Raw genomic sequence first — 25570 nt, 5'->3', positions numbered from 1 at the left:
AAGTGTTCTAAACAAGACATGAATCTATTTTCATCTGATCCTTCCAAAGCTAACAGATGCCCTTATTTATAATTTCATGCCAGTACTCTCTTCAGCTTTTATTATTATCATCCAGTTTCTGCTTTTTAAGCTGTGATATGATAAGATCTACTCTCAGCTCTTTTCCAGCAATCTTTTGGCACCTAAGAAGAGGTATCATTATCTTCATGAGTTTGCTAATGAGGTTCTGATAGTGGTATGAATGTATTGCCAGATTGCTTGATCCGATCGTTGCTTTCTTGTAATTATATTTTAATTTGAACATGATACAGGATAATAGGAAAAATTAGAAAATGAAAATATTAAAATTAAGCTTGTCTAATGAGACAATGGTCGCTGTAAATCTGTTTTGAGTCCACTGTCTATTGGATAATGTTCTTCCAGTTTCACTTTTTTATAATTTTGCATCTAATTGAATATTCAAAAAGAAGCATAATGTAACCCATATTACTTCTGTCTTATAAAGCAAGGGGACTGAATTGTAGCTGGGATCTTTGTGTCGACAAGTGCTGCATTTAATGACTTTAAATGTCAGTTATTTTGTGTTCTACAGAGGCTGGATTGCTAACACTCAGTCTTGCGAATTTACCTTTTACAGGTGTATAGACCCAACGGGCCAGATGGTGTTGGTGGCAGAGGACAGAGGATACATCTTCAGCTCTGGGATACTGCAGGGCAGGAAAGGTATGTTCCACCACCCACCTAGCAAGTAAGGCTGTTGTCATCAAGCTAGGTGCAAACAGAACCAAGTACATGAATTCTATTTGTCAATTTTTCCATTTTAATTGTACGATGGAAGATGGGAATGTGCGCTTATTTTAACAGTGATGGAAAGTTTCCTATGAATACCCATTAAATTACAAGTGTAATTTACAACTCTAGAACATTTAAACTGTAATCGTTGCTTTTCATCTTTTGGAAACTGTCAGTTTATTTTTTCATGGCCAATGCATATAGATGTTTTTAAAGCTTTTCTTTTTTTAGTTTTCCTTAAATTTCTGTAAATATGTTGAGGTCTTGGGAAGGTCAGACAGGTGAAATCACCTCAAAAGATTCTTTTCTATTTCTCTATCAAAAGACTAGCAGCAGTGGTTGATGATCTTAAAATTAAGAACTGATACGTACAGGGGAAAAATTTCTGTTCAAAGTTTGAATTTCATTCTTATTTTAATTTCTGAATCTTGATCAAGTCATGCTTTATAGCATAAGTCTTTGTCTAAAGCTGTCACACTCAAGTGAAATGTCTCCTTGATTTCCTTAGGCCTTGATTAGACCATAGTAATGTCAGCAATTCTTGTTATGCAGTCCCTCCTCCAGCAAAATGATTACGATAAATATTTTGTTCTAGTTAATTCAGTCTTAAGTTACCTCTGGTTTATGACTATATGCAATTATATTTTCTAAGTAACTTGTGAGACGAGCCAACTAATTTGACTTTGCTGGCCTAGGTTTCGTAGCTTGACAACGGCTTTCTTCAGAGATGCCATGGGGTTTCTTCTACTCTTTGATCTGACAAATGAGCAAAGCTTTCTGAATGTCAGGAACTGGATAAGTATGGCATTTCTTTATTTTTTCTTTATTTCTTTGCATGGGTGTGGAGAGGGCTATTTTTATAAATATGGAGTCTCACTGAGAAACAGAATTGAAAATACTGGTTTTTATAGCTTTCTCAGCAGAAGAAAGTAAATGTTGCATTCATAATTGTGATAGCTTCAAGTGGTGGCTTCTAGTGCTGACTTGAAATACAGCTTTGTCTACTGGACTTTGAATCTTAACCTATATAAAAGCAGGATGAGAGAACATCATATCCCCAGCTCTGGTGATATTCAGTAATGTAAGTGTGTGGAAAGCCTGTGCAAAACTCTGTTTTGACTCACCTGAAGCTTTGTCAGCAAAACTTGATGGAAGGCAAGTGTTACTAAGCTGATGTATCTAGGCGAAGGAGTTCCTAAACTGCATCATCCACCAGGAGAGGGAAGCATATCCTTTCCTGGCAGCTCACTGAAGATGCTTGGTGAGCCTAACTCCTTAAGCTACAAATACAGAGCTTCTGTGCTGACTTTGCCAGGCTTCTGCTCCCCTGGCTCGCTCCCTGGCTTTTTCATTGGGTACATGATAGCAGATGTCCACCTGTTCGCTGGCTCCTCGTGCAATAGCAGAAGTCCTGTGAGATAACAGAGAACATACTTGTTTTCCATCTTTCCAAGAGTAATTTTCCTGAAGGACTTTGTGTCCCCTGAAATGCAGTAGTGCTCTTAATGAGCTTTATGTGTGACAGTAGGTTGTGACCCCAATTCGTGTTGTTGCTGTTAGGTCAGCTACAAATGCATGCATATTGTGAAAACCCTGACATTGTATTATGTGGAAACAAGAGTGATCTGGAAGACCAAAGAATGGTGAAAGAAGAAGAGGCTAAGGAACTTGCAGAAAAATATGGGTAAATAACTTCCTTCCAGTTATTGCTGTGTTTAAAGCAGAATGAAATGTTTTGTGTAATGCCTTTTCTGTATACCGAAAGGTTATTGTGAGAGTAAGTATTTTAGAATGCTTAACTGGCCAGTATTGATACCTTTTTTTCTGTCAGAGATTACTGGTTTCTGCATTGCTTAAAAATTCATCAGTATTGCAATACTCCTGCACTGGAGATTGGTTATTCTTCTTCTTTCCTTGCAGTAAACAAAGTAAGTTTTCACAAACATTCTGGAAAACAGACAGAATTTAGCTGGAGAGGTGGGTGAATGATGGGAGTCTAATTCTTTGTTCTTGCCTGTGCTGAGGCTTTCCAGGGGCACAGGGACCCCAGGTCTCTTATAAAATGAAATCCAAAAGAGCATTTGGTGAGGTGATGAGTGTCATGTCAGATTTTAGGGAAAGCAAAAATAATTCCAAGCAATGATATCCTAATTTACAAGCTAAGCTGTTTTACACAAGTTTGCTGTAAGGTAACCATTGTCTCTAGCATGGCCATGGAAACATGTGGCCTCAGTTTCTTTGAGAGCCTTGGGACCCATTCCCCAGCATTTGCACAGTCTGCTTACAGAGTGCTGGGTTCCCACAGAAGAGCAGTTCTGGTCCAGACCACGGTTCCCCAGTTCCCTAGTTCTCTGCCTCCTCCTCAGTCTTCCCTCAACTGTTCAAGCAGTTTTGGTAGGACTGTACCTTAGGTGAATTTTTTGTGGCTTAGCTCCATAGGCGTAAGCTGTGTCTTATTGCTGTGTCTTACTGCAGGCATCTGCGTGCTCACAGACTCCCAGGGAGAGTCTGAAAACCAAGTCAGACCAGCAGGAAGACAGGGTAGCTTTGCCCTTCCCCACAGGCACAGGTCATGTGTTCCTAGAGGAACTATGTGAAATCTTTGTTTCTGTCGAACACTAATTAATCCCATAGCACTCATACCCCCTTAACTCTTCCATGGGTCTCATCTCTGGATTACATTGCATTTCAGCGTGGATCAGAAGTGCACTTCTGAACCAAATATTTTGTTGTGGTTTGATTCACATAGTGGAGCAGCTTTCTAGCATGAGAACTGGATTCCTTCTCGGTTGAAGAATAAACAAGACTATGTGCTCCAGCCAGTAATCTGCACTCAATCTGGATGGGTAGATGAGAGCTGGTCCAAAGTAAAGCCTACAGAATGTGCATAGCGTGAACGCTAGGTCAGCAGTGCTGACTGCCTTGTTCTGGAGGTCCAGCCCTCCTGTGCCATGCTGTTTCCTATCGTATAGTCACAAATTAGCTTTCCTTGACTTTGAAGAATCATTTGAGGCAAATCACAAGCAACCTATTAGAGCAGTATTACCTTATTATTTTTTCCTTCTGCTGCGAAAATGCTTGTTTGAAGTCCATGTCACACAGACAACAGCAAGTGCAGACGGTACTTTAAGCAGCTACTTGTGAAGGAGCAAAAACTTTTAAACAGCGGTTGATGGCTTGTGGCTATTTCTTACAGATTTGAAAGGGATCTCTCTCTGTGTGACTTTTGGAAATAATTTATTAAATATTTATCTTTGTGGGTGAAAATGCCAACTTCATTTAGGAATAGGGAGCTACAAGTCGAAGTTATAGATCACGTCCAATATGTTGGCAGTTAAAAAGTTCTCTGCCCTCTAGAGATGAGACAGGATAGCTGATGGGAGTCACTCCTGAGGGGAGCAAAATAAATCCTGCTTCAGCACAAGTGTGAGATAGTGAATATCCCCTTTCTGTGGAAAGGCGTTGTGCTGTTAGGTGATGTACTTTGAAAATGGTTGCAGGAGACCTACACACTGAGGCAGTAAGGTAATACTTCGACGACTCATTGAATCTTTCAGGTTAAGTAAGAAAGACTTAAAATTACGAAGTGGTAATACCTGTCACTTGGGGAGTAACGCTGATGGAGCTGCCCTAGCACCACCCTGTGGGGAGCACCGAGTATGGAAGCTTGAAGCCTACAGACTCGCCATTGAAACATCCTGATCCACAGCAGGAATGAAAGCTAGCAATGTATTTTCAGTACCCAGGTGCCCAGAAACACTTGTTAACAAAGACATAGGTAGTCTGAGCAGGGAGATTATTATATTTTTTTTGTTACGTAAGCGAGTTTATAGTTGAAGTGCCAACAGAACAGTCACATTTTGTAGTGGTAAGGGCACCACATTAGGAATCTGTACTGCCTTGCCTGCAGGGGAACGTCCATACTGGCAAGAATCCCTAGCTGATGTAGATAGAAATCAGTGAGGAGGACACTTGTGCACACAAGGCCATATAAAGTAATTGCATCTCTTGTGGGAAACAGGGCTGAAAAAACCAGACCTCAGGAGCACAGCTTCAGGAACTTATACTGACCAGTGCCTCTGTAAACTGTGGACTCCATGATGTAAATTAAAGGTTATCCTTCTGCCCTACCTACAGAGTCAGCCATTTCATTAATTTCTTTTGCGTGTCAGACCACTAGCCACTTAGTGTCTTTCTGCTATGGAGTAGCAGTTGCCTTTGTGTGACTTCTAAGTATGTGGCAGTAATCTTGTACTGTTTTTTCTCCTATGCATATAATAAACTGTGTCAGTTTGTGGGTTTTGTCTTCTGCAGAATACCGTATTTTGAAACCAGTGCAGCTAATGGGAATAATGTAAGCAAAGCCATTGAAACTCTGCTTGACCTCATTATGAAGCGCATGGAACGGTGTGTGGATAAATCCTGGATCCCAGAAGGGGTAGTGCGTTCCAACGGGCACAGCTCTACAGAACAGTTGAACGAGGAGCAAGAAAAAGGCAAATGTGGCTGTTAACTCAGTTACAGTGAAGTTTAATGTATATCATAAAGTATAGTACAGTTGCAGTTTCACTGTTTAACTTATGGACAAATCCCATTGTGTATGAGCTATATTAATTCTTGATATTAATTTTTGGTTTTGTTCTCTCAAACAACAACAAAAAAGTTATGTAGTTTATTAGTGATGGGACAGAGGTTTAATTTGGTGCAACATTGGATATTCCTCTAATTCTCTAACTGGGAGGGAAGGGAAGGAGAGGAATTTTCATTATCAAATTTAGAAACATGCATGGGCAATGAGAAGGGGTAGCCTTCTGAACTGAGGGATTTTCAATGGCCCTTTGAAGGCTGCATTAAATGCACAGACTAGGCATTTACATACTGTGACAGCTCATGGTCTCTGTTAACAGGAAGCTTACAACATGGTCCTTGGTTTTGAACAGAAACATTTAATCATTTCATCAATCAATAACAATCTTGAAGAGCAAATCCTGTGTTCTCCACAAAAGCTTGCGAGTAGCTTTTCCTTGCGCTCTCAAACCATCGATTTTTAGTGATCAAAACCAAAAGAAAGGTATTCTATATAGAATAAAGAGCTGCACAGAAGCACAGGGGCACGTATGTAGAGCATTTTGGGTATGTCATGAAATTGAACTTGTTAACTACAACTGTACTATATCAAATATATCCAACACAGCCTATAAGACCTCCTGAAATAATTTGAATTTCTAGAACATGCATATACATATATTTATATGTAAATGGCATAACTGTACATCTGTTGTTGTGTTTCTTTTATGTTACTGACCGATCATGTTTCAACAGGAATGTAGGGGCAACCTAGATGTCAGCAAAATTTCATCAGAGCTACTGCTTTGCACGGGGTTTGTTTTACTAAACACAGATTTGGAATGTTTCTTCAAATTGGATTGATAAGTGAATGATGATTGTCTTCTGGTGAGATGCAGCTAAGATACCAGTTCTGTCTAGATCAGTATTTCTATAAATTTATAATGCTCATTTTATTCTGCCAACCTTTGTGTCATGTATATCTTGGCTATCATATATTCCTTTATGGCTTGTTCATTTCCTTTAGGTAGTATTTAAAAAAGAATAGAGTTGCTTTTCTTTTTTTTCCCCCTATGGATCACATAAATGTCGATTTTGGTTTCAGTGGATCATGTTACTCTTTGATCATTTTTATTTATTCATACAACCTAAGGAGCAATCAGTATTTTTGGGGTCTTTTTTCCAGACTGATTTATAAGATGTGCCTGCCAAACTGTTTTCTACCCTAGCAGAGGTTGTATAACTGTAAAGTATTGCCACTTATAGTCATAACATGCCAAATTGAGTCTTGTTAGACTTTCCACAACAGTTTGTTTACAAAACTAAAAAGCTATTACTACTTTAGAAATTATGTATTTATTTATTTAAATATTCTAACCGCTGCATTTTCGGGCAAGTATTGATACCAGTTTCGAACATGAATTGCAGCATAACAAATTTTTTGAAGGACCAAAAATGTTTCTAGAATAGAAGCTAATTAAAAAAAAATAAATATTTGAAGTAGCCTCTGGTTATATTAATAATACAAGAATAAGTGTTAAAACTTGGTTCTTAAAATATTTTACAAAGTAACGCATTGTTCTTTAACACAACATGTAAATATTAGATTTTTATCACAGCCTACACAGAATATTTTGAAAGTGCAATATAATTTGACTGCTTTGGGGCTAGGACAGAGATTAAAGCAATTTATATTGAATAAATACAGTTTTGTGGTTGGGTTTTTTTTTTTTCCTACTGTACAATACCAAGTTTCTAAAATGCTTGTAGACCAGCATTACTGTAGTTTAACTCAGAGTGCCTTTTGAAGTTACCATCATGTTTCTGACCAGTAGAGTATCAAGCTACTGTAGGACACAATACATTTCAATGTACTGCAGTGTCTGAATTTCTTTTCATGTAACTCTTTGCTTTTCAGAGGGTTGCAGTGGAACTTTATCATGTGTTAACTTTAATGGGAGTTTTTGTGCTTATAGCTCTATCCAGTTCCTGAAAACATCCAAGGATTATTGCAACCAACTACTGAGCTAAGTGACTACTGAAATGGTGTAAAAATATTTCCTTTTGAATACCTAGTTTAGATTTGATATTAAATAGTAAATGCTGAAACTGTCATATTTTTGTTATGCATATTATATGTCACTATTTACTGTATAAAGAAGTCTACATAAAATTGCTTTGATGTCAGCGTTTGAAATGGGCTGTAAGATTTATCAGTTTGAATTATTCTGTGACAAAACTTTTGTTCCCTTTTTAACTCTCACGAGAAATCATGGTAAATGTTTCTTGACAGCAAATTACAGTATTGTTACAAGTCTAGCATTGGTTTCAAAACAAACAAGGAAACAAAGAAGAATTCTCCGTGATGAGAAACACTTACTTCAAGAAAAGTTTTTTCAATCCAGTGTCAGACAAAAGTGTTGATCTGTAATGGAACAAAGCTTTGAGAAGGATTTCCATTATGACACTTTGTCCTAGGATTTCGTATTAATATAAAACAGTTAAACATCTCTTATCTGAACCTTGTTAGTTTGGTGGGGTGCCCGTGGCTGGATGCCAGGTGCCCAGCAAGCTGATCTATCATTCCCCTCCTCAGCAGAATGGGGATGGGGGTGGGGGTGTGAGGGACAGAAAATAAGATGAAAAAAAACGCTTATGGGTCAAGCTAAAGGCAGTATAACGAAGCAATAGCAAGTCATGTGTGCAGAAGCAAAGGAAAACAAAAGATGTTATTCTGTGCTTCCCATCAGCAGGTGATGCTCAGCCACTTCCCGGGAAGCAGGGCTTCAGTATGTGTAGAGGTTGCTGCAGAAGAGGGAGACAAATGTTGGAAATACCGAATGCCCCCCTTCCTCCTCCTCTCTCTTAGCTTTTATGTCTGAGCAGACATCATGTGGAATGGAATATCCCCTTGGTCAGCGTGGGTCAGCTGTCCTGGCTCTGTCCCCTCCCAAGATCCTGCCCACCCGCAGCGTACCGGTGGTGGGAATGCTGGAGAGGCAGCCTTGGTGCTGGGCCGGTGCTGCTCAGCAGCAGCAACACACTGGTGTGTTCCCACCACCTTTCTGGCTACCAACACAAAGCACAGCGCTAGGGGCTGCTGTGGTGCTCAGCCAGACCCAACACAGTTAGCATTAGTTGAACTCAATTGTAACATTTCCTGTTGTCTCAGTTCGGTATCAGTCTGTGTCCTTCTGTGCTGTCCCTGTGCATTATGGGTTTTCTAGTTTAAATTGCAGAATGGTTGGGGTTGGAAGAGACCTCTGGGGATCATCTAGTCCAACCTTCTGCTGAAGCAGCTTCTCCTAGAGCCGTTTGCACAGGATCTCATCCAGGTGGGTTTTTAATGTCTCCAGAGAAGGAGACTCCACAGCCTCTCTGGGCAGCCTGTTCCAGTGCTGTCTCATCCCCAATTCAATTGGATGTGGCCTGGAGCCACCTGGTGTTGATTTGTCCTGCTTGGAGCAGGACTTTGGTCTAGATGACCTCCAGACATGTCTACCAGCCAGCATGATTGTATACTCTACGAAGCTGGTGCTACAAGTGCGCATGACAGTTGTTTTGTATGACTGTATGACAGTTCTTTTACTTCTGTTGGGAAACTTGGACAAGTACGTAAATATTTGCCTACCACAGTTTTGCTATGAGATTAAGGTATTGAGTTGAGTTATTTGGTGAAACAATTCTTGCTGTGGTAATCTGTCAAAAATCAAACAAATGAGTGGCTCTGTACTCAAAACCTCTTCCAGTGAGGCTGTTTTTCAGCTGGATGCTTAATTCTGTCTGTGAATAATTGTTAATGCAGTAGAAGTACATACTCTTTTTTTTTCTTATAATTAATCTGGATTCTGGCGCCAGCAACCTTCAATCTACATTGCATTTTAGATCGGGAATAAGCACTTCAAATCCACAACATAATGGCTTGTACTTGAAGAGGAGATTAGTGCCTTGATATGAAAAAAGAGCAGGGGGTGGGGGAGGATCCAATTGTAAACGCTTGTAGTATGGCTGTGCTCTTACATCCCATCTGTCTGCTGGAGGCGTTGGTGACAGTCTGTAATCCGCAGTGTTTAAATTGTAGAAGCCACCAAAGACTTCACAATACAGTACTCTGCCAGGAAAAAGCTGTCTTGAGTGAAATAAATACAGCCCGTGGGGAAGTCACATGGGCAGGAAACTCACAAGTAATCAAACTGAAAAAGAAGGATTGCAACTGCATATGCCAAAGCACAGCAGCCCTAGACCTCAGCAGACTTGTTTACTATTTGGTTTTGCCTCTAGCTGTAAACTTGGTGTCTTCATAACTTTCCTCAGAAAACTGCTTTCTGTATGTGTCTCTGCTGTTTCCTCTTATCAGCTGCATTGCCATCTTCTGTGCAGCCACAGAGCCTTCCCTCCGGCGTGCAGTGTGAGACTAACATCCTGCACCGTCCTATCTTGCTCTCTGCCTCCGAGTCACTTTGGAGCTGTTGCTCCTTAGGGCTGGGGGTGAGTACTAGTCACCAGTCATACACTCTAGCCTCTCTCTCCTACAATAGGATGTGGCTGAGGTCTGGTTTTCAAAAAGATTGGAGACAAGTTCTGTGCTGATAAAGTTAGTGACTGTACTGTGTAGCTCTTTTTTTTTTTTTTTCTTCCTTCTATCTTTCTTAATATAGCCCCAAGCTGACTGCCTTTTTTGTCGTTCTGAACACCAGAAAGCAAAATCTGCCCTAATGGCACATGCAATTCAGCACATGGATTTTTCACCAAATGCACAGATAGTTAATTTCTTTTAAATGGAGAGGCAGGAATTGTGGTGGTAAAGCCTTAGGTGTTGAGGAGGATTTCAGACTTTGAGGTGGGACGGCATCCTAAGACTGAAGAACAGTGAGAAGACCTCCTGTTCCAAACATTTTAGGAAGGTACAGGGCCTGTCATTTAGGTCTCTTCACAATAAACTGGTTACTCTGTATGAGGGGGAACAGGAGTTACAGGTTTCTTAGAGTAATATGTGCATAACTGTTGGCTTTAGACAGTGCTTCAAATTTTGCTTTAAAAATTAATTCTCCTGTAGAAGACTTGAATCTTACAAATACTGAAATGGAGCAGAAAGTAATTTGCCTGAATTCTAGAGTAAATCAACTATAGATTTAAAAATTTGTCTGACTCCTTTTCCTTTTCTTGGGTTACTGTCTCTAACTGTATTGTTAATACTGAGCCATTTCAGCTTCATTCCTTTTTCACACTTGGAACAAAATTTTGCATTTATAATGAGAAACCAGCAGGGATCAGACACAGGCTGATCATAGAATTTTTTAATCTGTATTTAATTTCCATGCTAAGATATGAATGTATGTTTCAGGGAAGGGGAGCATCAGTTGGGAAAGAGAGAAGTCAGCTTCTTTTTGAAGATGCAGCATTGTCCAATAGTTCACCCCAACTTTGTTTCTATGTATGGGGTGCTTTTTTGCTTTTTTAAATACTTTTATGAGCACGAATATCTCTCAGCTTCCAAAAGGATTCTTTCTGGTGAAATCAAAGGACAGACCACACTCCTGGTATAATGGATTGCAGTTAGCATGCATGTGGCCATTGTATGTGTCTGGTGAGCGAATGTAGCGTTTGTGGGTTTTGGCATATTGCTGCTTTTGTAGATACTCTTCTCACCCTTTTCCCCTGAGTAAACTGTTTGTGTAATGATTTAGAAATTGTGGCTCCAATCAGGTGGCAAATGGAGCTTGCTTACGGCTTCAAAGAAAGCACAGCAGTGGGAACTTCCACACAAACTATAGTCTCAGCATTGTGCATGTGGCAGCCTTGTGCCCCAGTTTCTCTTTTTTGGAGCAGTAATCTTTTTGACATTTTATATATGACTGATCTGTTTTATTTTTATAAAGAGGTCTTGCTAAGACATGTAAAAAGTGTTATGGCCCTCCTTGTGTTCCATGACAGTTAAAGCCTGCCAAAGAAATGAAGACCAATTAGAAAAGCTTGTGCAACTCTACTCCTCAAAGAGTCAAAACCAAACCAAAATCCCTGAATTAAAAAATAACGTTCTTCCAGAATCCCTGGGAGGGAATGTGGTCTGGAATTAAAAAATAACGTTCTTTCGGAATACTTGGCAGGGAATGTGGTCTGGAATGTGTTTGTTTTGGTGAGGTGAAGGGTCAGTCCAACATTGTGCTGTGAAGGGCTTTATGTTCCACTGGAGCTGCCTTCCCTATTTCCCATGTAGTCCGGCGGAAACTGCATCAGAAAGCAGCTGTACCTGATTTCTTCAGCTGGCTTGTACAAAAGGAGCTCTTGGTTTTTTAGGTAGGCTTTATGTGGTCCAATTTACAGGACTCTTGGGAGGGTGTTGCTTAATTGTGGGTTGCTGGCCGCTGCACAGTAGGTTGCTAGATGCCTGTAGCGTGTGACAGAGCTCTCGTGTCGCAAGGCTGTGCGTTGTGGGTGTGAGGGGAGGCTGCCACGGCCCCGACACAATTGGAAGCGCCATTTTCCAGCGAGCACCCTGGGGACAGCTACGGCACTGGCACATTGTACCTCCGGGTGCAACGCGGGCCCGGCCGAGGCGCTGGGGCCGGGCCGGCCGCCGGGTCGCTTTCGTGCCACACCACCAAGTGTTTTGTAACGCCCACACACGGCGGGCTCGCTCAGGACGCGTGCTGCGGGCCGTGCCGCCGAGGAAGCGGCCCACGGCTGTCTTGTTCCCAGCCCGCTGCCTCCGTCGGGCCGCTGGAGCCCCTGGGCGCCGGGGCTGCGGGTAGCGGCGGCGGTAACGCGCCATCAAGCCCAGCGCCGCCGCCGCTGCCCGCGGCCTGTCAGGGCCCCGGCCGGCGGCTGCGCGGGCTCTGGCGGGCCGCGCGGCCGACAGGGGGCGCTGTGGCTACCCCAGCTGCGGCGCCCCGCCGCCTCCGGTCAGCTGAGCGCGCCCTTCCGGCGGGGCCTGCGGAGCGGCGCGGCCTGCGGAGCCGAGCGGCGCGGCCATGCGCATCGAGAAGTGCTACTTCTGCTCGGGGCCCATCTACCCCGGCCACGGCGTCATGTTCGTGCGCAACGACTGCAAGGTACCGCCCGCCGCGGCGGCAGCGAGGCTGGCCCCGGCAGCGCCCGCGCCCGGCCCGCCGCCCCTTCGCGGCCTGCGCGGCTGGGTGGCTCGGCCTCCCCGCCGCCGCCACGGGCCCTGTGCCGGGGGCTCCCCCCGCGGGGGCGGGAGGCTCTCGCTCGCCCCGCGGTGTCCGCTTTTCACGCGGTTCGGTGCCAGCCGCTGCCAGGGCCCGCGGGGGACCCCCGGCCCGGTCGGTGCCCCTGTCCCGGCCTGCCAGGCCTGGCTGGGCCTGCGGGCGGCAGAGTCCCCCGGGGCTCCAGCCCCCCGTTGCGGTGCTGCTGCGTGGCGCCGCCACCGCCCCGGCCCGTCCGCGGTGTGGGAGCCGTTCCGTGGAGCCATGCTGTCATTTGGTGTCTGTCGGGGCTGTCGGAAGCGTGGGCTGAAGGCTGGGGGTCGGTTTTTGCTAAGAAACGAGGTTCTTGGCAGAGCAATACAAAATCGTCATCCTTTAATTTTCTGATTTTGGAGAAGTAGGGCCTTCAGATTAACAGCAGGTGATTCTGAAACTTTGATCAGTCCAGAAAAGCTGCGGGTTGTCTCTCTCGTGGTACTTGCTAAAGGTTGTAAGCCGCTCAGATAGCTGATGTGGCTCACCCAGTTGATCCTGTCGGAACAGGATGCATATAGCGCTTTGGGCTTTACATCCCGGTGACAGTTTGGTACGTGAAATCTTGCGTACAGCTTCCCAGCCTCTGCTGTACTACTCATCACTTCTATAGGGCATTGGAGACCCTGGTGTGAAATGAGGCTTACAGAAATAGCTTCCTTCCCATGCTCGGATGTGAAAACAAGTGCAGGCTCAATGCTGTTACTCATGTGAGTCACAGCTTTTGGGAATTTAGAGGTAGATGTAGATTGACACAGTTCCATTTACTAGAAAATGGCCATAAGGGGTGCATGTTCTTTAATTTAAAAAAAAAAAAAAGGCAAAAAAAGCACAATGACAGATTAGTTGTGAACAGGTAGTCTGTGAAAGAGCAAAATGTAATAGCAGATTTGTCGGAGGTAAGGTAAAAAGATGTGGTAGAAGAATGTAGAAAAAAATTATTTGAAGTTTATTACCTTTGTTAGAGGTTTCATATTTTCTATTCCTTTTCTTTAGAAGTGACTGTTAGGTGGGAAGGAGAGTATGGTTGAGGAAAAACAGGGTTTGCAAAAACTGGTGAATAACAAATGTGATTTTGAATTTTCTTAAGTAATGTTTCAGCTCTGCACTGGTTACTATAGACAGCCCAGGGTTTTGCAAGTTGATGCACAAATTTAGGGAAGATTAAGAACTGTATGTAGGGATATGATTATATCGTTGCCCCCCTCTTTAACTTACTGCCATCTTGCTGCATACCCTTTGACTGGGAAATGTTTATTGAATTTGGGACAGTTTGGGATAGGGGATAGAGGGTTGAACTTCAGTATGGCTGTTAATTACATAATTTCAATACTAACAAAAGGGAAACTTCAGGTGTAGATAGTGAAGTTTCTTTTATGCATCTTTAATGGGCCTGAAAACATCACCTGGACGAACATAAGGCGCTGCCATGGCTAGCAGTGGCAGGTACCTAAAATGATTAAAGGTCAGTTAGAATGTTTTGGCATATGCTTTAACTGGTTTCAGTAAATTCAGTCCAGGACTTAAGTAATGTGCTTAGGACTCCTGTTGCAGGGTAATCTTTAAGGCTTAAAGCTACATTCTAGAAGATAGACCTTTTTTTGTCTATGTGTATCACATTCAAAAGTGTTATATGAGAGGTGTGAGAATTTTTTGTTGTCAGGATGGCACTGTATCTAAAAAGTGCTGACAGGTATGGAGAATTGTTTGCTCATAGTACAGGTTTGGTTTTCTGGTTATTTTTGCAGATGATAATTATCACAACTCCGGCGTATTTTACTTCTGATCAGCTTATTTATAAGTGTTTGTGCATGTCCCTGACAGCTGTGGAAATGACTTTATAATGAAAAAACAAGAATAGTGCTTGAAATTCTTCTTGTTAATAGCTTTATTTGAACTGAAAATACTGAGATTTGAAAGATGGATGTTTTCTCTATGAGCAATGTTAGAGAAACTATAGTGTTTGATATTATGTTTGCAATGGGGCAAGAATAATGTGATTTGACCATAAGCTTTTTTTTGGTTACCCCCTCTCCCCTTCTTCTTTTAAGATATTTAGATTCTGCAAATCAAAATGCCACAGAAACTTTAAAAAGAAGCGAAATCCCAGAAAGATGAGATGGACCAAAGCATTCCGGAAAGCATCTGGCAAAGAATTGACAGTGGTAAGAAGCTGAACCGGTTCACACTTTATATTAGATCACTAAAATGGCAGAAATCTAGCCTCTTCCAGTTACAAAAAGGTTAGTTTAGTGTTGTGGTTTAACCTCAGCTGGCAACTAAGTCTCACGCAGCTGCTCACCTCTACCCTCCGCCCCCCCCCCCCCCCGCCTTCCCCCCTCAGTGGGATGGGGAAGATAATTAGAAAAAGGGTAAAACTCATGGATGAAGATAAGAAAAAATCAATAATTGAAATAAAATTCATTCAGCTTGACTATAACTTGGAACTTCCCATTTCAGCTTTTGTGTGGAAGCCAGCGTATCAGGTGTCTGTGCTGGTAATACATGGTGGTTCCCACATCCAAGGCATTTTTTTTTCCATCTACAAGTCCCCTGCTCTCTGTACCTACACATTTGGTAGTTGTTTCTTTACAGTCAGATCATTTGGGTTACTGGGTACCCCAGGAAGTCTCTTTATGTAGACACATAAGATGGTTACCTTTTGAAGCCTCTTTAAAGCATACAGTGTATAGGAAAAGTCCTTGCATAGATTGGAGTGTTTCAGAGACGGCATATGAGATTTTAAAAGCAGTTTCAAGACAAAGTTACTTCAGTTGTAGAAATAGTGAACTCATATTTGATGTCACAGTCCTTAAATAATTCAAGAATTATTGTGAGCTAATTTCCTGTATTGTGACAGAATACAAAGAATTTGGTAAGTATTTTGACACGGTGATTTGGTGCCTTCTGTGGATCTTCTGAGGGGAAGAATGTGATTTTATTTCATTTAGTAATGTGACTCTGAGAAGCTATCTTTAACTAGCATCTTCTGTAATTGTATTTCTTGCTTTCAAGTTGTTTCTTGCCAAGTTGAATTACCTTTTTGAAAAGAACTTTTAAAATTCCTTTTATACATGTCTAAATAGGTGACAATATTCTCCAATATTGAGATATATCTATGTATGCTAAGAACGAAAACAATACATCAATATAGTGCTTTCTTGTAGATTGGTTGGTATTCATTTTTTCAAAAGCCAGCTTTGGGGAGATTGTCTAAATAGGCTTGTGACAGTGGGAACTACTGTAGTTTGTAAGAAGGTGGCAGTTCTTGCTGCTTTAAACAAGTACATTGGATAGGCCTTAAATATATTTACTTGTTTTCCTGGATTTCAAGTGGTTTTTATTAAACAACAAAAAAGATGAAGAACATAATTTTGCCAGATGGTTGTTCACAAGGTATTTCTGAGGGACTTTCTCTTACTCGCTTGCTCAGAATGACTGAGGAGTTGGTTGTTCTGTCCCCTCATGTTTGAGATTGAAAACATCCATTGGCTGGTGTGGGGCAGCTGTAGTTGATCTCTGTGCATGTAGGTTAGAAGACCATAGCACTCTGAACATCTCTTAGGAGACTACTTTTCACTGTTCGTGGTGTGTTCTCATGATACAAAACAATGCTGTGTGTGTTACAAATATGTAAAAGCTGACACAGTTCAGGATAAACTGCAGTGAATTGGTGCAGTGCTGGGTCATGCTTGGCTAGAAATGAATTTTCTTTTTGTTTTTTAAGTATAAGAATGGCATGTAGATGTTAGCATGCGGTGTGCTTTACAGCTTGTATTTTGGATATTTTGCTTCGTGCTATCCCATTGTGAAAACTTGAGACGTCTGCCAATGGAGCATGGCTTGTGAGGGTGTACATGCCATTTCTTGCTGTTCTGTGTAGTTTCTGTTACTGGAGCTGTCTTTAGCTCAAGTGAAGATTAGCTGCTGGTCTCATAGCTCTGCTTTACCTCTACAAAAAAAGAACCTTTTGGCAGGGAAATGTCCTCAGAAAAAGCTGGTATAAAGCTAAGCATGCTGAGCAAAAAAAAAAAAACCAAACCAGGAAGCTGTTTTTCCATCCTAAAATCTTGAGGAAAAAACCCAAAATAACCCCAAAAAGAAATACTCCCACCTGCCTCAGACACCACAATGTCATCAGTTGAAATATTTCACAATTTCAAATTATTTTGTGTTGTTTCAATATTCTTAAAATGAAGTAGTGGTTTGGGTTTGTTTTTTTTTTTTTTTTTAAACTGTTCAAAATTACAGGCTGTTGAGTAGAACTTACTGGACCTGCATTAAATGCTTTTGACACTGTGCATTTTCAATTTTGCTTTCTACCTGTCTAGTCTACTCTGTATTTTCTATTCTATATTGGTCTTCTCTGTTCTTTTTGTTTCGCTATAAAGAGAATAGCTGAGGGAGATGTTTTGGTAAATAGTCCTCTTCAGCCATATCACCTTGACTTTGGCACTTTGAGGTCAAACACTCCACTCTGTTTCCTTCTGGTTTAGTAATCTCTCAAGGCTGTTAAAGTACAGGAACTGAGATTCTGAAAGGGGGGGAAAAAATATCACATAAAGTATTGTTATAATAGGGAGTGCTATAGTAAGAATGTATTGATCTAAATATGGTTCTGTATATAGTCTATATTTACTTTTCCTTAATATAGGATAATTCATTTGAGTTTGAAAAACGTCGAAATGAACCAGTGAAATACCAAAGAGAGTTGTGGAACAAGACTGGTGAGTCATTTAAAAAAAACAAAAAATGAACTGTGGGGAATGAACTTGTACTCTACATGAATATGTTTTCAGAAGACTTCTTAGAGTATTAATACTTTTTAGTGATTGTGTTTGAAATTACAGGAATCATGACTAAATTTTTATGTTGAGGAGGTTTGAATTGTGAACAGGTGTGGAGTTTCCCTTTTTTTTCTGCCCCCCCCCCAAACTTTAGAAAATGAGGTGCTGCATTCCTCTATTTTGAATTACTATCTTCAAAAAACCTTAGTGGTTCTCCAGCTTTTTAAGAGGCTCTGAGTTTGAACCTTTTATACTGATGCAGTTGGTTCTTTGTTCCTGCTCATTCTGCTTCAGTTTTAATGGATCATATATATATATATATATATATATATGGAAGAGTTACTTACATCATGAATGAATACCATAAATGAGAAGGTGGTAACTTGCATCTGATTTCAAGTAGAGTGTCTTTTGTAGCGATGGTTAACTGTAGAAAATAGGTGTAGGCACAAAAGTGGAAGCATGAATAAGTTTTAAAACACAGTTCATTATCGTTGTACACAGAATATTCCCCTACCCTGCTCACCGAAGAAGGAATAACTTCCTTTACATAGTGTTATGTGTTACCTCTGATATAGAGGTATTATGGAATCCTGGTAGTGTTGCTCTGCAAAATAACATGTATTTTCAGCTGTAGGTATGTAAGCACATTTAAAACAACTTCTGCTTTATTTCAGTTGATGCAATGAAGAGAGTGGAGGAAATAAAGCAAAAACGCCAAGCTAGATATATCATGAACAGGTGAGGAGAAATGTTTGTATTATGGGAGCGCTTGCAAATTGTATTAAGACAGTCAGCCTTTCTGGAGAAAGGATCAGAAGTTGTGAATGGCTGTTTGCCCTGTACATACACAGTCATCCAAGCAATGCGATAAAATAGTTTGAATGGGCTCTACTGTGCTACCAAACCACTACACTTTATTGGCTGTCCAGTGAAATGTAACTTCTGGACACTTGATAACAGTTACGTTTTCTTGTTTTCCTTCTTTGTAACAAGGACTCTTAGATTTGAACAGATTTCTGGTAAGAGTTGATACAGTGCTGGTTTTTTTTTTTCTGGTTTTGTGTCCAATATATGCTTGAATTGGTTTTCAGATACTTCTATTACCTTGATTTCTTTATAATCATAGTTATTTACAGTTTACATACCTTTAGCTACAGATTTGTCGTGCGTTAAAATGAAAACATACATCTCCTCTTTGAAAGTAGTTAAATTTAATTTTCTCACTCCCCAGATTAAAGAAGAGCAAAGAGTTGCAGAAGGCAGAAGACATCAAAGAAGTCAAACAGAATATCCACCTTCTTCGTGCTCCACATGCAGGTAAGAACTTGCTTTACCTGGTTTGCTTAGGTTAACTTGTGTATACAATTTTATTGATGGATATTGGTATTATTTTTTTTTATATGACTAATTCTACAGATCAATAACTGCTTTTTTCTTGCAGTTAATTTGTCTATTGAATATGGAGAACAGCTCTTATCATTAATTGTAAGCAGCGTAGTGCTCATCCAAATTACCTTTTGATTTATCTAGTCCTGCGTTTGCCCTGTCTTTTCCTTATTTGAATGATTTGCACTACACTCAATACCTGGTACTCTATGAACTGCGTATTTGTTAACCAATACGTTTATTTAAGTCTCCCCTTTGAACTGATTATTTGAACTCAACAGGCTATACTAATGATTGATATAAGATACAGTAGTTAAATTCTGCTTTTTGAATTTGTTAGCTAATTGTGACAATAGTTTTTTTTGTAGTTTACTGCATATAATGAAACTTACATGAAAATACTGTTTTCTTCAGTGTAAGCCTAACATTTGTTTTTTAAAATAGCATGGTAACTTTACAGATTTTCACTCGAATCTGTGCCTAGTTCACATATAATAATGTATGTTTTTTTGTTAGTGAACAGAGTTTTTCAGTTTGAGAAACCTGTTACTCCTAAATAATTTCCTGGTTTCTAAAATATTAAAAGTAGTAGCTTCTGTTAGATGATGTTAATAAAAATGAAGTGTAAAGGTGATTATTTTTTAAAATACAGTTAATGGAATAGAGTAATGGAGATAAATACGTTACTGTTAGTTATTGTGTATTTACCAGTGATTTTTGTCTCCCTGGATGTAGGTGTGACACATTATTAGACATGAGAAATCTGTTGTGTGTTTTTTCTTCTTGTTTGCATTAACTATAGTCTGAGATGGTATATATTTGAAACAAGGTCTTGACAGGATATATTTAAACTTTGATTTAAACTGTCCCTTGTTTTTTGGGTGAAGAAAAAGAAAAAAGATGTGAATTTAAAGGAATAAACCTGAGTGTATATTTCTTTTGTTTGGCTTTGCATATGTTAAATAAATGACGCACAGTAGCATGTAGTCCATCTGTTTGTCAAACATCAGCTACATTTTCAGTGCTGTGCAGTTCCTGCTGGGCCTTAAAGACAGCAGAATCAAGTAGCAATCCTGGATTATTTTTTTGGTAGTATTATTGAGAGTTAACACTTTTGCCATCCAGCACAGCATTCAGGAGGGCTTAAATCTTTAGTGTAAAAACTAATGTGGTGAAGGCCACTGATCTGTTAGAAGTAATGTGTTATTATAGTCCTTTGCAAAGTTCTGCTAGGTATTACCAGCTATATCAAAGTTCATTGTACTATATTAAAAATGTGTTTGACTGCATTTTAGATTTTGTGTAAAAACAGCAGCAGCTTTTCTGTCAAAATGTTTCTTCAGTAGTTTTAGGTGATGATGGAGGTTAGCAGTAAATACTTGTAAGCTTGATGGGTTTACTCCTAAACAACTCTTTAAGCAATATATTTAGAGTGTTTTGCCTAGAATAAACACATGTATTGTTCAAAGAATAGTTACTTGGGTTCAGAGAGACACCATGAAATTAATTTTTCTTTGCTTTGAAGGCACACCAAAACAGCTGGAGGACAAAATGGTGCAGAAACTACAAGAGGACGTGGCTATGGAAGAAGACTCTTAAAATGCTTTTATTTTCTATTTATATTTCTTCAGTAGTTAACAGTTCCTTACTGCATCACCTGACATCATTCAGAACTGTGCTTACAGTTGAAGAAAAATACATTTTAATAAATAGTGGTCATTTACAGTTTGAATGATTTTTGGGTTTATATAATATTACAAGATGGATACTGGTTTGGACAGTACTTAAAATTTGAGAAAACCTTGTCAGCTGGATGGAGAATAAGGCATATTGTTTGAGATACTGTGTGCTCCTTGGAAAGTTAACACTTTCTTTCTGGGTAAATTTTCCCTGAAAATTCAAGGAATAAAAGATGTTGGCCCTGAGCTTTCCTTATTTTGTCTGTTGTTCTTTCATAGTGGTAAAAGCAGATAAAAATGTAGCTTAATGGTTACAGGATGTGGCAGGTTGTATTATTTTCTTTCAGTCCAGTGCAGTCTAGACTGTTTTCACACTTGTGATTGGGCAAGTTTTTCAGTTTGTTATCAATGTTTGTATTGTTTGTTTCATCTCCTTTTTAAGTCAGCTTCCCCAGAATTATATTGCAGTTGACACTGAAGCCTGGCAAAGCTAGCATTGATGTAGGACTTACTGCTGTTTTTGGAAAACAGTAGTGGTGATAGCATCCAGTCTGAAGTTGGACCTGCCATCCTTCTGACCTACTGAAGTTCAAATCTAACATGTAATCAGGCTGATTGAGATGCTCAATTAATCACACTTTTGACTGTTTTTACCTAACACTCAGGATTATTTTGATAGAAAAGAAGGTCATGTTAAAGTGTAGGTATTTGGCATATTGTGGTGGTATGTATCTTTATTCAGTGTGTCATCAGTACTGAGATAAATACTCTTGCTTTTGTGAATGTCAGTTTATCTACGACAGTGTGATCAGAGAAGCCTTTCAAAGGCATTTAAAATAGTACTTGCTTTCTTGTCAGTGCTGTTTATCCTGAGAAATGCTAATAGTTCTATTCCAAATTTGATTGTGTTGTATGAAGCACTGGAAGACTTCCTCATACCTGCCACCTGCCTACATGTGTACTGTGTAGTTCAGAAAAGATTCATATTTGAACATATGAAAAGGAGTGGTGGGCAGTGTGAGAAATAAACAGGCATTGTACCTGATTTTTCATCTCTTGATTTATGAATTCTGTATATTTCAGATATTTAGAAAACATGGATTTATTTTTAGTGAGGTAATAGTAGAAATCTAGTAATAAAAATATATTAATTAATTCATATTTTCACGAAATTAAAATTTTGCTGTAATGTAAGATTTTCTGATACCGTGATAGCTGGTATTTCACACGTACAGTATTAGTATTTCCCCTGTAAACTAATATAAATAAGATCTCAATAAGTTGGCTAGAGAACATGTCGATGGGGTGAAATCACTAAGATGCTGCAGCATAAATACAGTATATACATGCTATAGCTGCACTAAGATGCTTGGACATAGTGAAGGGAGACCTCAGAAGGTTAATTAGTATGTTTATGTGTGACTGTATGAGTTAACTCAGTATTTCAGCTTGGGAAATGTGTTTTTTGTGTGGCTTGTTTTGCCATAGTATTTGATGTCTGTAATCCTTGAAGTGGCATTCCTTATCTTTATTACAGATTATTTTTTTACTGAAAGATAGGACTGCCAGTCATGACAGTTCAGTGACTGCCAATTTGTAATGTTCTCCAGAAATAGTAAACCTGTGCAAAGCAAAGGCAATGAATCCCGTTGGATGTGATATAGTATTTATATGCAATCTTTTACTTCGTGTGAGTTTTTTTTAGCATTAAATAATTTATATTATGTAATATCTGTAGTTTCTCTGTCCACACATCTTGAAATGAACTGCAGTATTTAACTTTTGTGCTCTGTAATAGTGTCTCTATGGGATTGTTAACCCTTTCCTGTGAAGGTCTGTAAAGTCATCATTGTGCAGCAGCTGTGAAGGGCCGTTTGGGGAGTACACTACAACCATAAATCCTGAACATCCTGCCAGGTTTATGAGTTGCTTAACCTGTGTACCTCATTACAGCCTGTGTAATTCAAGCAAGGGCTTTGAAAGTTAATACTGAAGTTGTCCATCATTGTATGGGTGTCCTATTTCCCTGAGAAGCAGAGACTTGCAGCCTGCTGGGTATACCTTGTGAGTGCGTGGGAGGTGGCTTATTTTAAAAATTTGTCATGAGTAACATGCTTACAGCACCTGTTCTGAAGGTGCCCTTGTGATTTATTTTTTTTTTTTAAATGTAATTGCTATGGTGTCCTGTTGTCTGTCAGCTGGAACGGGATGCTGCTAAGACAGTGGCGGGGGGGGCGAGGGGGAGAACAGCTGCAGCTGAAGAACAACACAGGGCTGCTGATCCCTCCTGCACAGCTCTGCATAACCTAGAGACTTCTGAGGAGCTGCTGAGCTGTGGATGAGTGGTAGTTTTTCTTTTTCTTTCTTTTAGGGGGCTGGCTGTCAAACCTTGTTTCTAATTGGAATTGTTCTTATTCAAGGGCATTTTGGTAAAGAACTGTTACTTTCCTTGCTTCCTTAGGGTGAAAATTTTCAATTAAGCCAAAGCTGACTCAAAATTCCTTTAGATTTTGGATTTTTTTTACAAGACCTGGAGAGAAAATGTCCAGCTGAGCAGTGTTCTGGTGGTTGTGGAGAAATAACTGCCAAACACCAGGGAGTAAACGCATCCCTCTTCCCACTAGAATAGCTCCAGTTGAGGCGCCGCTGGCGGAGCGCAGTGAGATAGAGATGGGGAGCCCTTGCCTGCCTCCTGCCTGGGGGGCCAAGCAGCACCCAGGCCTCTGGGGAGGCAGGACCTGCCGTCCCTTCCCCCAGCAGCAAGCGCAGGGATGGTGTTTTATGAGCAGCATGTTATAGATCTCTCTTTCAGTGTCATACATCCAAACCGCTGATCCTGTCTGTGCCGAGATCTAGGAGCAGAGCACAAGGTGCTGTGAGCACAGTCTGTTAAAAGACAAATGATGATGATGATGATGTGTCCATTTGATTCAATGTTTGATTAGAAAAATAATTAATAACTGGTAGTGCTGAATTCCAGTCCACGGTCCGTCTTGCTCCGCATTTACCAGATCCAACAGACTTCTGCTGTTTTGCATTAGGACTTGATGCCGTTGGGAACATTTCTTCAAAACAAGTATGAGGGGCTCGGTCTAAACAAATGCGATACTCTTATTTTTAAGAAAAGCTTCTTGGTTCCAGTTGCAGGCACCTTTTCTTAAAAAATAAAACCAGATGTATATTTTTCTCTTTTTACAGACTGACTGCAAAAGGTGGAAATGTGCATTTTAATAGTGATTTATGAAGTAACTTTTTCCTCATATTTCCCCTTCTTCTTTTTAATCCATGGCTTTAATGATTTCAAATTAAACGCTGGCCTTGTTTTCAGGAGGTTAACCTTGTGCTAATGCATTTTCTCTGCTTGTGCTGCCAGGCCCTGAGCAGGCCTGCGGCCCTGTAACATTACAGCACTGCCAGGAGTCCCCAGAGATGCCTTTTAGATTTATTTTTTGTCAAGTTTTACTCTTTTTTCAGTATATGATTGTCATCCTAACTATCCAAAACCTGACTGCCTGAGGTGGTGTGTGAGGAACCATTTCTGTAACGCACAGGAAAGCCTGTGGCCAGTGCAGAGGGACGCCATCTTAGAAATATTTACTGTAGGTTTTGTGGAATGCCCGGTTGGTGAGGGGGGGAAAGCACTATTTATTTCTGGGTATTGAGCTTTGTCTGTGGCCCTGGGTGAAGATGCCGGGTGCGGTGGTCGGGGCACCCTCCTGAGGTAAAGCCATCTGCAGCTGTGCCCCAGGGAGCGCTTGGGCATCCTCCGTGGCCTGTGCTTCTGCTGAGGAGATTTCAATGTTTTCAAACACGGTAAGGCCTGGATATACTTTCTGCCTTTTGTCATGGGTTGGTTTTGTAATCCGTCGCTTGTTGCTGGGGTTTTCTGTGGGGTCGCTTGTTTTCTTGTCAGATGTTGTCCTGAGAGTATGACTGGAAAAACAAAGTCGTGGGTAACTGTGGTGTTTTTTGGTTTTGTTTTTTATTTGTTTTTGTTTTTAAGAACAAAAGCAAAAACCTCAGGCTTCACTTTCAGTCTTTCCTTTGCAAGTGCTGACTAATACAGTGTAGAAAAAGTGAAAATTACTGCTTTCTGTGTAGTCCAGTTGTGCTAACTGGTGCGGATTTTCTTCACAGGAAACTGGGCCTTCCCGCAGTTTTGAAAGATCAGACCTTTTAGTTAGAGGTATTCTTGAAACAGTACTATTAGAGTAATAGCATGGTGGAGCATAGAACACATCTGAGGTCTATCCTGTGACACAAAGAAATGTACATCAGTTCAATATGTTGACACGGTCATGTATGTCAATGGCTGGAAAAGCAATATAGACAGCTGCTAATAGGTCTGAAGGCTTATGTCCCAGGAGACAGTATTTCAGCCTCCAGGCTGTTCAATTCCTCAATTACTGTTCTGGCCTCAAAAATTCAATCTCCTTCACCAACCTAACTTATTTATGGATTGCACTGAACTGCGACCAGGGAGAGCAGAAAGCCGAAATAAATCAACCACTGATAAAACTGTTGAAGTCTTCTTGTTGTCTGTCTATCTGTTTTTAGATCTCAATTTAAAAAAGCCTTATGCAGAGAAATGGCCAAGATTTTTTTTTTTGATTGGTACAACTAATAGTCATTCTTTGGTGGTGTTTGCTAAATACAAGGAATGTTTTTTTCCCTAATTGTGATGTAATTGAACTGATAATAGCCATAGTGTTTTGAACAAGCTGCATCAGTGGAGACTGGGTAGGAACAGAGGGAGAAATAAGGATTTGTGGAGGTGGCTGAGTTGGAAGACATTCTTTGCTGGTTTTGGTTGTTTGGGTTTGTGGGTCTGGTCTTCCACACACCACCCCACACCCCACACCCCCCCTTTTTTTTTCCATATATATATTTAGTTTGGGAAAGTCACTCCTGTTTCTTAAACTGTTGCTTCACTTTAAAAAGTACTTGGGGAACATTTTACCTTACACATACATACAAATGGCAGTAAAGGTATGTACTGAGTAAAGAGGAATATCAGATCTAGCTCTACAAGCAGTGTCATTTATTAGTGACATTGTTTCAGTACAGGGAACCAACTCCTGAATGGAACTAAAGGTGTTGTTTATAAGGCAATAATATTGTGCATCCACAACTTACCATAATGAATCAAGGCAGGGGT

At 40.4% G+C, this 25570-nt stretch overlaps 2 protein-coding genes across 6 annotated transcripts in view; both read left to right on the top strand.

The window, feature by feature from the left end:
* Positions 1-7534, top strand: part of RAB27A (RAB27A, member RAS oncogene family) — a 33633-nt gene extending 26099 nt beyond the window's left edge. For 3 of the 5 annotated variants that reach the window (XM_055715382.1, XM_055715381.1, XM_055715380.1), the window contains 4 exons: positions 638-723; positions 1488-1591; positions 2353-2476; positions 5107-7534. In XM_055715382.1, coding sequence (XP_055571357.1) covers positions 638-723; positions 1488-1591; positions 2353-2476; positions 5107-5305 — 513 coding nt within the window. In that variant the 3' untranslated portion in view covers positions 5306-7534. Of the gene's footprint in view, positions 1-637; positions 724-1487; positions 1592-2352; positions 2477-4349; positions 4923-5083 lie in introns of those variants that run through there. The other 2 variants (XM_055715384.1, XM_055715383.1) reach the window with 2 other exon arrangements.
* Positions 7535-12251: 4717 nt separating this feature from the next.
* Positions 12252-20658, top strand: RSL24D1 (ribosomal L24 domain containing 1). The gene is made up of 6 exons (XM_055715385.1): positions 12252-12410; positions 14609-14722; positions 17212-17284; positions 18022-18085; positions 18579-18664; positions 20259-20658. Exons 1-6 carry the CDS (start codon positions 12330-12332, stop codon positions 20330-20332), a joined length of 492 nt encoding a protein of 163 aa, XP_055571360.1. The 5' UTR covers positions 12252-12329; the 3' UTR covers positions 20333-20658.
* Positions 20659-25570: the final 4912 nt, after the last annotated feature.

This window comes from Falco cherrug, chromosome 7 (assembly GCF_023634085.1).
Source record: "Falco cherrug isolate bFalChe1 chromosome 7, bFalChe1.pri, whole genome shotgun sequence".
In the NCBI taxonomy this organism is placed as follows: Eukaryota; Metazoa; Chordata; class Aves; order Falconiformes; family Falconidae; genus Falco; species Falco cherrug.
The sequence above is the reverse complement of the archived record's forward strand: the minus strand, read 5'-3'. Positions and strand labels throughout refer to the sequence as shown.

Coding starts and splice junctions, on each gene's coding strand:
- RSL24D1 (XM_055715385.1), top strand. CDS start 12,330: ATGCGCATCGAGAAGTGCTACTTCTGCTCGGGGCCCATCTACCCCGGC. Junction 14,723..17,211: donor CTGGCAAAGAATTGACAGTG/GTAAGAAGCTGA, acceptor TCCTTAATATAG/GATAATTCATTTGAGTTTGA. Junction 18,086..18,578: donor GCTAGATATATCATGAACAG/GTGAGGAGAAAT, acceptor CTCACTCCCCAG/ATTAAAGAAGAGCAAAGAGT.